The 15,074-nt window shown below is 36.5% G+C and overlaps 1 protein-coding gene across 1 annotated transcript in view; it reads right to left on the bottom strand.

Annotated features, from left to right (window-relative positions):
* Tex11 (testis expressed 11) overlaps positions 1 to 15,074 on the bottom strand; it is a 267,891-nt gene that overhangs the window by 21,439 nt on the left and 231,378 nt on the right. The window contains exons 25-26 of the mRNA XM_048417933.3: positions 1,398 to 1,547; positions 656 to 764 (exon numbers count right to left, since the gene is read on the bottom strand). Coding sequence (XP_048273890.1) covers positions 656 to 764; positions 1,398 to 1,547 — 259 coding nt within the window. The remainder of the gene's footprint in view (positions 1 to 655; positions 765 to 1,397; positions 1,548 to 15,074) is intronic.

The following is a 15,074-nucleotide window of genomic DNA, read 5'->3' as shown; positions in this document are numbered from 1 at the left end:
CACTATGTGAGCCCTGGAGATTGAACTCAGATCTTCAGATTTGAAAAGAGGTACTGTCATCTGCTGCACCATTTTGCTGGCTAAATTATGCCACTGTCATATTTTATGAGCTGATTCAACCTATGGGTATTTAAAGGATCATGCTACTTCTCTAAGTGGACAAAGGAACTGGGATTTAAATTGTAAAAAAATGGAAATCTCACTTCTCAGAACAGAAAGACTGTCGTGAATTCTTCAAGAGAAACCCCACCATATCACCTATTATTGTTACTTAAAAATAAGTCGTAGATAAAAAGAAGAAAATAAAGAAAAGCTGTTGAAGTTGAGTGGTGGCTACTAATTTCTGATTACTTGGGATATTTAGCAAATGACATGAAGGAAGAAAGATACATAGAAATATTTTATTATATAACTAGACAATGAAAATCAAGACACACCCCTTTTTTTCTCTCCCAGGAACAGCAGATTCCTTGATCTTCCTTAATATTCCCCAGTGTCTAATGTAATTCTTACTACAGAGCAGTTCACAGGTTAATTTCTCTATCATCCTCTATGTTGGCCCAGTTGATTATGGTGGATGACTTAGGAGACACCGATTACAGTTTTTTTTGGCTTCCCAAAAACCTGATTTAGGTGTCGAATTACATTTACTAACCTGTATTTCAAAACATCAATTGGCTCTTTAGTTTTGTGGATGAATAAAAGTTTTGTCAAGGCCTTCCGGGCAATAGCAGGATAGTGTGCAGGCTTATCCATAGCTAGTACTAGAGGAGGGGAAGGGAAACGGCTGTCAGCACCACCATGATCTTATTCATCGCAGTTTGCATGCACGGCTACAACCTGTATTCTCTAACGGAGCAAGGCGCTCTCTCTCTCTCTCTCTCTCTCTCTCTCTCACACACACACACACACACACTAAATAAAATGTAATACTGCATCAAATATTTAATATTTTCAAATTGCTCTATAGACTGTAGCAAATTACTAAGGTCGAGTCATCTTTGATCATGAAAGCAGCTATTTATGATTTCTAGCTACCTAAATAAAACCAACTTTCTAAGGTTTGAGCTTCCCCTATCGTATAGTTACATAACTAAATTCCACATATAGAATATATTTGAGCACCTATTGTGAGCAGTGCTTTCCAATAAGATTTATTAGTACAATACATATATGTAACTATTGCTCACGACTCTAGTGAGATTACAGTCTTATAGAGTGAAAAAGATAAACACATAAATGATTCCAGTTCGAAATAGTTTAAGAATGCCATCACAGAGGGAGAAACAAAGTACTATTAGAAAAAAAAATCATTTTTCTAGCTCAAGGTCAGAAGAGAGAAAACAGTAGGATCTAAATGGGCACTAACCTTACACAAGCAGAAATAAAGCACTTACATGCCATTGTTTCAAGTGTTCTGCTTTCTATATCAGGCATTTTCCATACTGAATCCAGGAAGCTGTACAGTGATGGATCATTCGTTTTGGTCTTAACTTCAAACTCATACAACAGAAGCATTGTTCCACAGTGATCACCTGAGAAGTCTCCTAAAGAAAAGACAAAGTGTAACATTTTCTGTTACTGCACATTAGTACTGCCTCCTGGATTAACCTAACTGGACAGGTTTTCCCATAAGGAAAAACTGATTTCACTTACAATTTGAAGGTCATCGCAGTCTCTATCAATAGATGCTCAACATATTAATATCTATAAACATATCACTATGTTTTCTACCCTGTAATGCATTTACTAGAATTTCTTATATATTCTGAAAGTTCTGTTGCCATGGTTGTAACTGGACTGAAACTTCTCTGCTGCTTCTTAGTTGCCTCCTTTAAGCTTGAACTTACATCCATGTTCACTGTCATAGCGGAATTAAACAGAAAATACAATGCTGTATGAACTAACTGGTTTTATTTTGAGCAAAAGAGCTTGCAAATTTGTTTCATTTGTTAGGCCAATAGTTCTCATCATGGAAAGAATCTTATTTCAGATGACACACAGCATATTTTGTGAGACTGTTTTATTTACCTTCTATTGAATGAATGTTTGAGGTAGCTGGGTGCAGTAGCATGGCATGGTGGCACACGGTATGGTGCTACACACCTGTAATCTTGGCACTTGGGATGCTGAGGGCAGGGTCATTGAGAATTGAAAGCCAGCCTGAACTACAGTGCAAGATCCTGTTTAAAACATTGTAAGGTATAGAATAAGTGCAATAAACAGAATGAAGTGTCTCTAAACCTCAATAACAACTGGATGGATTTACTAGACCCTAATTCTGCTTTGAACCACTATTTGACTAGAGTTCAGAATGATTTGCTGTGTTTTGTTTTGGCTTGTTTGAGATAGCCTCTTTAAAAATCCCAGGTTGTTCTAAAACTCTCTGTCCTGCATCAGCTAGGATTATAGTATGTGCCATCATATTCAGCTAGTGAGTTCATAAAGTCAACAATTTGTTCATGGAATGTTCTCATTTTAGTACAAAAGCTGCAAAATAACAAAGGGCTAATTAGTCATAAATAAAATGCTGGATTAATTATCATGTGTCACTGTGAGATGTGAGGAAACATCTACTCATGTCAGATAGGGAACTGAAGATACACCATAGTAAGGATACTACCAAAGACCAGCTTGGTGAACCAATGAGTTTTATTGGTATCACTTACAGAAATATCATTGAGGGGTTACTTACAGGAGCAGAAATGACTCAAAGACAGCTGCATCATCAAAATCCCACCCCAGCATGAGTGACAGCTCACAGAAGCTGGAAATCTGGAGTGCACCGCATGAACTACAAGCACCTCACAGGTCCGAGAGTGCCCTTTCGAGGTAGTTCAATTGTTCTGAGCATCTTCGAGGCAGCTGGCTAGTCTCTGCTTCTTTCAGGCAGCTCAGCTTAAGAGTGTCTCTTAGAAGTTCTTACTGCTTAAATATGCTTCAGGAGGGAAGGACCCAGTGCTTCTGACCAGTTTCAGGGACTTCTTAAAGCCAGTAAGTTGTTTACTTCCTGATCTTAAGGTGTTTGCCTACAGCAGGGAGGTTTTACTTTGCCTTAGAACATCCCATTGTTTTAACTCCCTACAACCACCCTGTGTTTTAATGAATCCCCCTTTGAATATCCTGGTGTTGCACTGGACTTTGAATATACATCCTGTCTTAAAATATCCTACTGTTGCACTCCTTTTAATGCAGTATCCTGGGTATAATGAACTTCCTTCCAAGATGGAAAGTTTTGATCATGGAGGAAACTGCTACACAAGAGAGCGCCCCCTTTCTGAAAATTCTTAGGAGCAGAAGTATTTCAGAGTTTTCTAGATTTTGATACTTGCATATTTATGAAATAGATAGAGAATTAGACAAAATCTAAAGACAAAATTCATTTGTTCTGTTATATGTCTATGCAGAACATAAAGGTAATTTTGTGTATCTCTTTTCTGCCCTTCTCCCTCCTTTATCTTTCCTTTCTTCCTTTTCCTTTTATTTATTTACATGTGTACAGGCATCTGGAGTTTAGAGGACAACTTTCAGGGGTTGGTTCTCTCCACCTACCATATGGGTCCTAGGGATCAAACTCAGGTCATCAGGACTGACAGTAGGCCTTTTACCTATCTTGCCATTTTGCAGGCTTTCCCCTCACTTTTTAGGAAGGGTTTTGGTATGCAGTCAAGGCTGGCCTTGAATTCATGCTCCTCTGCTCCCCACTTCTTGAGTACTGGAATTATAGGCATGAACCAATGTGCTCAGCTTATATAATATCTTTAGTACTCTTTGGTTTTTACTCTGACTGGTCATATGAGGTCAAATGTAGAATTTTCCACTTGTAGAATTATATCTACCCTAAAATGTTTGGATTTTGGAGAATTTTGTGATTTAGATTTTCAGATTTCAACCTGCAAAATAAATTGTAATTTATAATCACAGCCATAGATAAGAAACTTCTATACCTGTTATTACCAGTACTGAAGTTAGAACATGATTCTCCCACAGTTTTATGTTACCTCCTAAATAATACTACCATTAAATTTATAGAAACTTTAGTGGGTTCTTTCAATTTTGAACAGTTTTCCAAATGAGTTTATTCTGGTTGCAGATAATGTTCATTTCTTCAATCATTTTTCAGCTGTTCTAGTTTTTCAACATTTTCTGATGTTTTGTTTTTTTTTTCTTTACTCCTTCCTGGTGTCCAATCACCTGGCTTCAATTACTATTTCCAAGACAGCACAACACTTGCTAGGAACAATGGAGTGAAGGCCAGTGTGGACCCTTCACAGCACATTCTACAACATACTCAATCCAAGTCTTTTTTACCAAACAACTTTGTGGCAGTCCTAGGAAAACTTAGGCCCCAGTTGTGATCCCTAACTTGATCTTAGGACTGTTAGTGAGCCAATGCCAAAGTTAGATGATCTTTCATTGTCTTCTTTGGATGGCTCTGAAGCTTTGAATTCTTTTCTAATCGTTAAAATTAGTGTTTTATTTTTGAAGCATAATTTTACTTTAAAGAATAGATAATAAAGCACAGGCATTCAAATTTAGGCATCTGGATAAATATTTTAGCCAAAATTAACAAAAGAAAACTGTTACTTTAAGAATAGTAGCATTATTTTTGCCAATATTAAACTTGAGATTTCAAGCAAATGTTTGAAATACATTATTTTAGATTTATTTATTCTTATTTCATGTTTATAGGTGTTTTGTATGCATGCATGTCTATGTACTACATCTGGTAGCTGTGGAAGCTAGACAAAGGCATTGGATCCCCTAGAACTGGAGTAACAGATGCTTATGAGCTTCCATGTGGGTGCTGAGAATAAAATCTGGATCCTCTGGAAGAGCAGTCAGTTACCTTAACCTCTGAGCCATATTTCCAGCCTAAGTATTAGAATATTAAAACACTGTTTTCATCACTATGCGATGGTAGCTTACCAAAGAACATCTAAAGATTTTTTTCTGAGATTACTTATATTAACAAAAACTAACATCATTTGCTAAAAATTTTAATATATAACAAATGTAACTATTTTATTATATAAATTAATGTGCCAATGTTTGGACAACCTTCTTAATTAGGGAAATAACATTTTCCAAATGACATTGTAGAGTGTCACCTTGATAAAATCATTGGGAAGAGGTCCATTCATAGTAGCAGACACTAGATTTTAGTGTAACTGCATGAAAACTGAATGGTACTGTTTCTATCCTTTAGCTAACCTGGTTTGTTCTTGACCCGAGATAATTCAACAGATGAAAATGCTAATCAACTTTGATTTGATCAGTGGATGCTGTGTTGATATATGATTTACACATAAATACCATAGAAATAAAGCCTTTGGAGAAAGAAATCTAAGAAGATATCAGAAAATGGAAAGATCTCCCGTGCTCTTTGATAGGTAGGATAAAACAGTAAAAATGGCAATCCTACCAAAAGCAATCTAGAGATTCAATGCAAATTCCTATCAAAATCCCAACACAATTCTTCACAGACCTTGAAAGAACAATAATCAACTTCATACAGAAAAACAAAAACCCAGGTTAGCCAAAACAATCCTGTACAATAAAGGAACTTCTGGAGGCATCACCATCCCTGACTTCAAGTAATACTATAGAGTTATAGTAATAAAAACAGCTTGGTATTGGCACAAAACTAGACAGGTGGACCAATAGAATTGAATAAAAGATCCAGGTATCAATCCACACACCTATGGACACCTGGTTTTTGACAAAGAAGCTAAAATTATACAATATAAAAAAGAAAGCATTTTCAACAAGTGATGCTGACATAACTGGATGTCTACATGTAGAAGAATGAAAGTAGATCCATATTCATCCCCGTGCACAAAACCTATGTTCAAATGGATCAAAGACTTCAACATGAATCAAACATGAATCCAGCCACATTGAATCTCATAGTAGAAAAAGTAGGATGTAGCACTGAACACATTTGGCACAGGAGATCACTTCCTGAATATAACACCGTAGACAGAAACAATTAATAAATGGGGCCTCCTGAAACTGAAAAGTTTTTGTAAAGCAAAGGACACAGCCAACAAGACAAAATGGCAGCCTACAGAATGGTAAATTTCTTTGCCAACCCTACATCAGACAGAGGGCTGAACTCCAAAATATACAAAGAACTCATCCTGACTGAGGTAACCCAGACACAGAAAGACAAACATGGTATGTACTTACTCATAAGTGGGTATTAGACATAAAGCAAAGAATAACCAGCCTACAGTCCACAACCCCAGAGAATCCAGGTAACAAGGAGGACCCCTAAGAGAGACATACATGGATCCCCCTAGAAAGGGGAAATAGACAGGATCTACTTAGTAAATTGGAAGTGTGGGGGAGGAGAGAGGGTGCAACAGAAGTGGGGAGGGGAAGAGGATAGAGGGGAGGAGAATATGAGGGATTGGGAAAGTTAAGTTAGGGAAAGGACAGAGGAGAGCAAGGAAAGACATATCTTGATAGAAGGAGCCATTATGGGTTATCAAGAAACCTGGAACTTGGGATATCCCCAGGAATCCACAAGGATGACTCCAGCTAACACTCTAAAGCAATAGTGGAAACGGTACCTGAACCAGCCTTCCCATGGAATCAGATTGATGACTACCTTAATTGTCATCATAGAACATTCATCCAGTAACTGATAGAAACAGATGCTGAGACCCACAGCTAAGCACTGGCCAAGCTCCTGGAATCCACTCATAGAGAGAGAAGAGCAATAATATGAGCAAAGGGGTCAAGACCATGATGGGGATACCCACAGAAACAGTTGACCCGAGCTAGTGGGAGCTTACTGACTTTGGACTACCAGCTGGGGAACCTGCATAGGACTGAACTAGGTCCTCTGAATGTGGGTGACAGTTGTGTGGCTTGAATAGAGTGTGGGACCTCTGGCTGTGGAACTGTATTCATCCCTGGTTCATGAACTCACTGTTTGGAGCCCCATTCCCTATGGAGGTATACCTTGATCAGACTAGATACAGGGAGGAAGGTTTAGTCCTGCCTCAAGTGATGTGACAGACTTTGTTGATTCCCCATGAGAGGCCTCACCCTTTCTGAGAAGTGATTGGGTAGTGGGGTGGGGGAAAGGTGGGGGAAAGGTGGGGAGAGTAGGAGGAAGGGAGGGAGAGGAAATGGATTGGTATGTAAAATTAAAAAGATTGTTTCAAAAAATAAAATATGAAAAAGAAAGATATAATGAAGTGTTAAAGAATTAGATTTAACACTGTTAAGAAGGCAAATGATATTCAGACTTGATACAATCTCATCAGAACCCCAGATAGGGATATTTTCCTCAAGAAACTGACAAGTTGTTTCAAAAATTCATATGGAAAGTCAACTTCCGCAGAATAAGCAAAATAATTTTGAAAGAATATCTGATTTCAAAGTTTACTACAAAGGAATGAATAGATGGATATTATGGTACTGCCATAAGAACAGATGCATACATCAATGAGATCTAATTGATAATCCAGAAATACATACATGTATATATGTCAAACTAATTGTTCACAAGTGAGAAAAGACTATCTAGAGGGAATGACTGGTCTTTGAAACAAAGAGGACAATTACATGAAAAAGAATGAAATTAGAATTTTACCTGATAACACTTACAAAAATTAATTCAAAATGGATCAAGTCTCTTTTTCTGGGTGAATTCCAGTCTGAAGGAACTAGATTAGGTACTGTGTTAGTGGGTTCTTAAAAGGTATAGCTAATCTTCTTGTTTTTTCTTGTTACATACTAGCTTACCCTTTAACCTTCTGCCATGTTATGGTCTCATAGATACCTTCACTGATTTTGGAGCCCCCAACCTCCAGAATTATAAGACAAATTATATAGTAGATAAGAGCTATCTGAGAAAATGCACATCATTGGTCATGAGGAAAAATAGTCACCAGTAAAATCAAAGTCATCATAACCTACCACTGCACACTCACTAGGATGGCTGGAATTTAAAAAAAAATATTGCTAATAGGTAAAGAAATTTGAAGCTCTATATACTGCTAATGGGGATGCAAAAATGTACAAATTCTTTGGAAAATATTTTGGCAACTTCTCAAATGATTAAGCACAGTAATCATATTAGTAGCAATTCCACTTCTAGGTACATACCCAAGAAAAGTAAAAATATGTACAGACAAAAATGTCTATATAAATATTTACAGCAGCGTTGTTCATAATTACCGTAAGATAGAAACAAGCCAAATGTCTATCATTGATCAATAGATAAGTAAAATGAAATAGTATATTTGAGCCAGGCAGTGGTGGCACACTCCTTTAACCCCAGCACTCGTGTGGCAGAGGCAGGCAGATCTCTGTGAGGTTGAGGCCAGCCTGGTCTACAAGAACTAGTTCCAGGACAGGCTTCAAAGCTGCAGAGAAACCCTGAAGAAAAGAAATAGTCTATATTAAATAATCTAGTCACAAAACATACATACAATATAATTTCATCTACATGAAACATTCAGAATATGCAAATCTATTTGAATAGAACATAAATTAGTCATTCGTGAAATGCAAGAGTTGATAAAAGCTTCCAAGTTTCTTCATGAGGTAATGAAATATTCTCTGAGTATGGTTGCAGATATGTGTATATAATAGAATCTATTGAATTATACATTTTATGGGTAAATTGTATGGCATGAGTTATATCCCAATACATTCATTTTTCCAAAGAAAAATTAAAAGTTAAAATACTAACTAGTTTGTATGGGGGTTGCCTGAAAGTGTGTGTCACAGCTGGGGGCCCTGCAGAGGCCAACAAAGGCCATTGGATCCCTTAGTACTGGATTTACAGGTGGCTATGAACTGTCAATGTGGGTGCCAGGAACTGAATTGGGATCCTTTGAAAATCAGGAAGTATTCTTGATTGCTAAGCCACCTCTCTAGCCTCTCACATTTGTTTTTCCAATTGAATTCAGTATATCCTATTGAGCTTGATTTCTTTTCCTCAGGATAATACCTGTAATTTTCATCTATATTTTCGCATGGACTAGAGACTATTTCCTTTTGTTGTTTTGCAGTATTACATTATATGAAAATGATTCAATTTTTTAAAATATATCCTTCTGTTGACATATTTGTTTCAGTTTTTTGCTCTTCTGAATAGAAATAATGTGAAGATTCTTGTGCTTATTTTACTGAATAGATAGAATTTATTCTCCTTGAATATGTGCTTACGGGTGAGGCTGCAAGGTCACTGCTAAATGTGCGACTGTCAGGTTTGAGGAGATGCCACTAAACAGTTTTCCAAAGCGATTTAACCAATTGTATGCCTCCCAGCAGTGCATCAAATTATTCAATTGCTTCCCTTCCTTTTTAACAGTTGGGATTTTAAAAAGTCTTTTAAACTTTATTATCACAGGGGTGGGGCATGCATGCCTTGGTAGTGGATGTGGAGATGAGAGGACAAGTTTGTCAGTCACTTCTCTCTACCTTTCCATAGGTCCTAGAGATTGAATTCAGGTCATCGAACTTGCATGGTTGTACAGAAAATGTTTTTACCCATGGAATCATCTTGCCAGCCCAACAGTTGGTATTTTGATGTTAGGCACTTCAATGTGTTTTCAATGTGTGGTAATGGTGGCACACACCTTGAGTTCCAGCATTTAGGAGGCAGAGACAGGTGGATCTCTGAGTTTGAGGCCATCCTGATCTACAGAGGGAGTTCTAGGACAGCCAGAGCTACACAGAGAAACCCTGTCTCGAAAAAAGACACACCCCACAAAAAAGTAGTCTCCCATGGACCCATGGATTTGAACCCTTAATCCCTAGTTAGTGGTAATGTTTGGAAGTTTATAAAATCTTTAGGAGACAAAGCCTTGTGGGGAAAGTATGTCATTAGGGACAGGCTTTGAAGATTTATGGTCTTGTCCAACTTCCTGTTCTTCTCTGCCTCTCGTGTGAGGATGAAAATATGATCAGACAGCTTCCCTCTTCTGCCGGCAGGAATTCTCTCCCTGTTGCCATGCCCTCTCCACCATGATGGACAGTATCTCTTTGGAACTGTTAGCCCCAATATATTCTTTTCTTCTCTAAGTTTCTTTTGGTCATGACATATCATCACAACAGAAGGTAATTAACACATAGTAGCATCACGTTTTGCTTCTAATTTATTTTTCCTTGATGAATAATGACATTAAGCATTGGACTACTTGGATATTTTCTTTTGTGATATTCCCATGTAATTCTCGTGCCTATTTTGCACTGAATTGTCTTGTTGAGTTGTAGGAGTATTTTTTTTACATAGTCTGAAATTTGTCAAACTTATGTGTTGTCTTCTTCCTATCTGTGGTTTGTACTTTTCTCAATGGTAGCTTTTGACAATCTAAAGTCTTAATTGTAGCAAGGTGTATTTTATAATTATTTTCATATATAGTTGACAATTCTTTGCATTCTCTAGATCATACAGATATTCCTCTATGATTTTTCATACAAAGTTTGTTTTACATTATGATATATCATTTTTTTGAGATGGGATCTTACCACATTGCCCAGGATGGCCCTGAACTCCTGGTCTTAAGTGCTTGTGCCTTAGCCTCCTGTTAGCCATAGACTGTGCCAATGTGCTCAGCCTATCTCAGATCAATGTTTGCATGTGGTGTGAAGGAGGGATCAAGGCTAATGTCTTTCCCATATTGACATTATTTTAATATAAAACAAGAGCAACACAATAGACCTATCCCCATTGTAAAACATTGGACATGTTTGTTGCAAATCAAATCACTACTTGTTGGCCTATTTCTGGATTCTCTGTTTTGTGATATAAGAACTAGAATTCTACCTATCTTTTCCACAATTGTCCTTTGCATCTCCAAAATCAATTTCATATCATCCTGTCAATTTCTGCAATTAAATAAGCTGAAAATTTTTGACTGGGATTCCGTAAGTCTATGGATCAAATTGGAAAAACCTGCTTAATAATATTTACTTTTCTAGCTTGTGAACATTATACTTAATATGTGTATATACATATACACATATATATTATCCTCATTACTTTAGGTCTTTAAAAATTTCTAATGTTTCCCCTTTCCTGTCTCTCCCCCGAAGAGGCAGCTTCTGCCTCTCTCCATTCTCCCTACTTCTCCCTTCCCCCATCTCTCTCTCCCTCTGTTTCTCTGATTTCCCCCTTCTCCCCTTACCTCCTCTCCCTTTCCCCTCCATAACCCACTAAATAAAAAAGGAAAAAATTCTAGTGTTTCAAAAAATTTCATAGTAGACGTCTTCTACATCTTTATCAGTTAATTTCTAAGCATTTAATGGTATTTAAAGTGGTATTTCAAAAGTTCTTTTTCAACCATTCTTGCTAGAATATAGAAATAAAATTAATTTTATATAATGGCCTGTATCTACTAGCCATGCCAGAATCACTTATTTTTCCAACATTAATAGAAACAAAACACAGATATCAAAAGCCACATTGTCAGTGTGCTTGTACATCTATGCATATGCACACAAAGACACATGCACTTACAGTTCTAACAACTTTTTTGAAAATTTAAATTTGCTCCAACATGATTGGTATATCAGGGAATATTACATACAATGTAAATTACGTGCTCCTTTAAGTTTACATTTCCATATCAAATAGTAGATGAATGCAGAGAACTGCACCTAGCTGCGCTATGCTGTACAGGAACACATAGAACACATGTAAGTGCACAACGCAAATTTCTATCAGCCATCAGTTCACAACATATGTCATGTGAGATATGCTCATCTATGTCTATTGCTACAAATTCCCCTCAGACTTCAGATACGCCTCCTTCCATTACTTCAGATTTCACAATCTGCAATCCTTTCTACATCCTTTCTTATAAGCAGCCATCAGGACTATTTCAAGAGAAAATGCCATATTTATTGAAGTATTGATGTATTTTAGTCATTTAACATATACCAAACGCTTACAAAATTTTATTAGGTTGTTATCTTTATAAAATATGTCTTTAAGTTCTCATGTATATTCCTAACTTCATTTTCTCCCAGCTCCTTAGAATTTATCACACACATTTGCATGGTAGAATCATTTTTAGTAACACATATGTTATGTTATAGCACAAATGACTATCTACACGCTATCTACAGTAGCATGTGCATTATTGCTAACCTATATACCCACGAAAATCAGAGTTCTTAACCAGAACACAGTATTGTGCATAGTATGTTTGTCTTTAACCTTGTGTCCAAGTCAAAACAGTATTTTTCAAAGTTATTTAAGTCAGAATTTTTTCTTCAGTTCCTTCAGTATGTTTGTGTGGTTAAATTTTTATATAGTCAGACTCACTTGTCACAGTGTTAATTCTATGTGTAGTTCCCTCCACAATCTGGCTGATTTATTTTTATGTTATATACAGTGAAATTACTCTTTGTAGTATATAGTTAAATGGGTTTTGATAGTATATACATGCATATCACGGCTCCTTACAAAACATCCCTTTGCTTTTATTTTTTATATTGCCCCTTTAAAGTGAATTCATCTCATGTCAAACTTCTGGCAATCATAAAAGTTATTTTTGGTTACTATACTTTCATTTATTTCAGGGTGCCAAACAAATGCAATTATATATAGATATAGTCTGTCATTTTTAACTTAGTAAATACATTTAATATCAATTTATCATTGAACAGCATTTTATTGCATAGGTGTATTATATTATAGGTTCATTTATCAATTTCAATTTACCTTCTGGGTTCCTGTTAGAATTAATTATATAAGCATATCCTAGGAATGGCAGATTGTTTGGTTATCCATAGATAACACATTCAAAGTTGTAGTATATAAAAACTACTCCACTTTTATGATCTCTTTACAGAGGAAGAACTCCCAACCAATATATATGCAGGGCAGAGAGTGTGTGCTCCACTTTCCAATACAGAAATTAAGGCTGAGAGTCAGGTATGGTGGTTCATACCTATGATTCCAGTACTCAGGAGGTTGAAGCAGGAAGAATGCAAGTTCAGGACAGCTTGGGCAAAGTAAAGTTGAGAGATCATTCTGTCCATAGATAATGTCCAGCAAACTAATGCAGAGTCAGGCAGTCCTACACTCTCAGGTGTTCTGATTCGCAAGCTACTACTAAAAGACAAATAGGGGAGAGGTATAACTGGCTAGAAAGTTGGAATGGAAACCCAGAGACTAATTTTTGAAGTATTTAGCCTGACAAAGAGAGAAGTAGCAAATATTTTGAAAATGACCTTACATCAAGATGATCACAGGTAATCTTTAGGAGAAAGTGATCAATTATAGATGTGATTTCTGGTAGTCCTGGAATTATCCCAACACAATGTTTGGTGGAGGCAATGGTAGCATATACCTCATTTCTTGGCACAAGCAGAGAAATCTTCATATCCATCATTAAAAATGAATTAAAGAGTAATATTGCTAATATTTGTCCATAATGAAGAATGAAGATGTCATCTTCCGGTCTTAGTTTTTTTGCATACTTTTATCATGAATGGGTATTTAATTTTTCTTTCATCATTATTTTTATCTAGAAGAGCACATTTCCCCCTTTTTTGGTTAATGTGCACTACCTTTTGCATTGCTGTATTCTTAAACTAAATACTAATTGGCCATAAATTATTCTCTTTGTATATAACTGGATTAAACATAATAATTTTTTTAGGACTTCTGTACCTATCATTCAGGATAAGGACCTCACCCAAGATAAGGACGTGTAGGGTGTTGTTTATTTTATTTTATTTATTTTGTGTGTGTGTGTGTATGTATGTATGTATGTATAATGGATACTCTTTTCTGATTCTGATATCAGGGACATGGTAGCCTAAGATCATTACATTACTTATCTATTTTTCATATGTTTTATATTGAAATGGAATTAAATCACTTTATCCACTCTCTTTCCTCCTTCTAGCCCCTTTCCAGCTTCCCTTCCTCCATTCCTCCCATGTCCTCCCTACGTTCTCTTTCTCTTTGATTATGATTGTTACATATATATGTATGTGTATATGCCCCCCATACCACTGAGTCTGTGTTTTTGCTGTTTATGAGTATATGGTTTCAGGGCTGACCTCTCTGCACTGGACAACCAATAAGATGGTACATCCCTGGGAGAGGCTAATTCTCCTCCCAGAAGTCACTGGTTGCCTGTAGTTCCTTGTCTAGGGGTGAGTAAGAGATATTGGTACAAGATTGCCATTACTTCTTAACATATTTGGAAGAATCTACTAATGAAATAATTTCCTTTATGTAAAGGTATTTAAGATTTCATTTCTTTAACAGGCACAGAACTATTCAAAACATTTGAAACTGGCTTGTTCAGAATCTTTCTCTTTGGGCCAATTCTGATTCACCTGTCAGGAAAAAAGAATAGAGCTTTCAAGGAATTTATTCATTTTGTCTATGGTCAAACTTATTATAGCATAAAATCCATTTTGAAAAATGTTACAAAATCTCTCAAAAATAGTATACATTCTATGCTTATTAAGCATATTATTTTATATGTGTCTCAATAGGTGTTAATTGAGGCTTAGAGTTTGGGAAATCTTGCACAAATAATAATGAATATTTGTAGATCAACTACAGTACATCCTTTGATCAGGAGACACTGTGTTAAGATAACTGTATGGGAAAATGTCTGGATTTACATTTGTGTATTTATAAAGAAAAGATGCAATGAGATATATGTTAGGACTACAGAAACTTGAATAGCATTCCTGCTTAGGTCAGCCATTAAGGAGAAGGAATGGTAGTTGTCACCATCTCTTGAATCTTCAATGACTTCCTCATCTCTACCTCTACTTACTGCCATTAGGGCTTTATCTCGTGTTGTTAGAGTAAGTTTATGAAGCCTGTGAGGCATAATTAAAACCAAATGCTGCCCAAAATGAAGACATCTAGATCAACGTCTACCACAGATATTCGGGCATCTCAATGTGTTAGTGTCATTTCATAGTATCAAAAAGAGAGTGAGAGCGAGAGAGCGAGAGGGAGAGAGAGAGAGAGAGAGAGAGAGAGAGAGAGGATCTAGGTCCCAGTTTCCTCTTCAAAGGCATGCTTCTAATGACTTTACTTCCTTTTTTACTAGGCCTCACTTCTC

This window comes from Myodes glareolus, chromosome X (assembly GCF_982192425.1).
Source record: "Myodes glareolus chromosome X, mMyoGla1.1, whole genome shotgun sequence".
Taxonomy (NCBI): Eukaryota; Metazoa; Chordata; class Mammalia; order Rodentia; family Cricetidae; genus Myodes; species Myodes glareolus.
The sequence above is the reverse complement of the archived record's forward strand: the minus strand, read 5'-3'. Positions and strand labels throughout refer to the sequence as shown.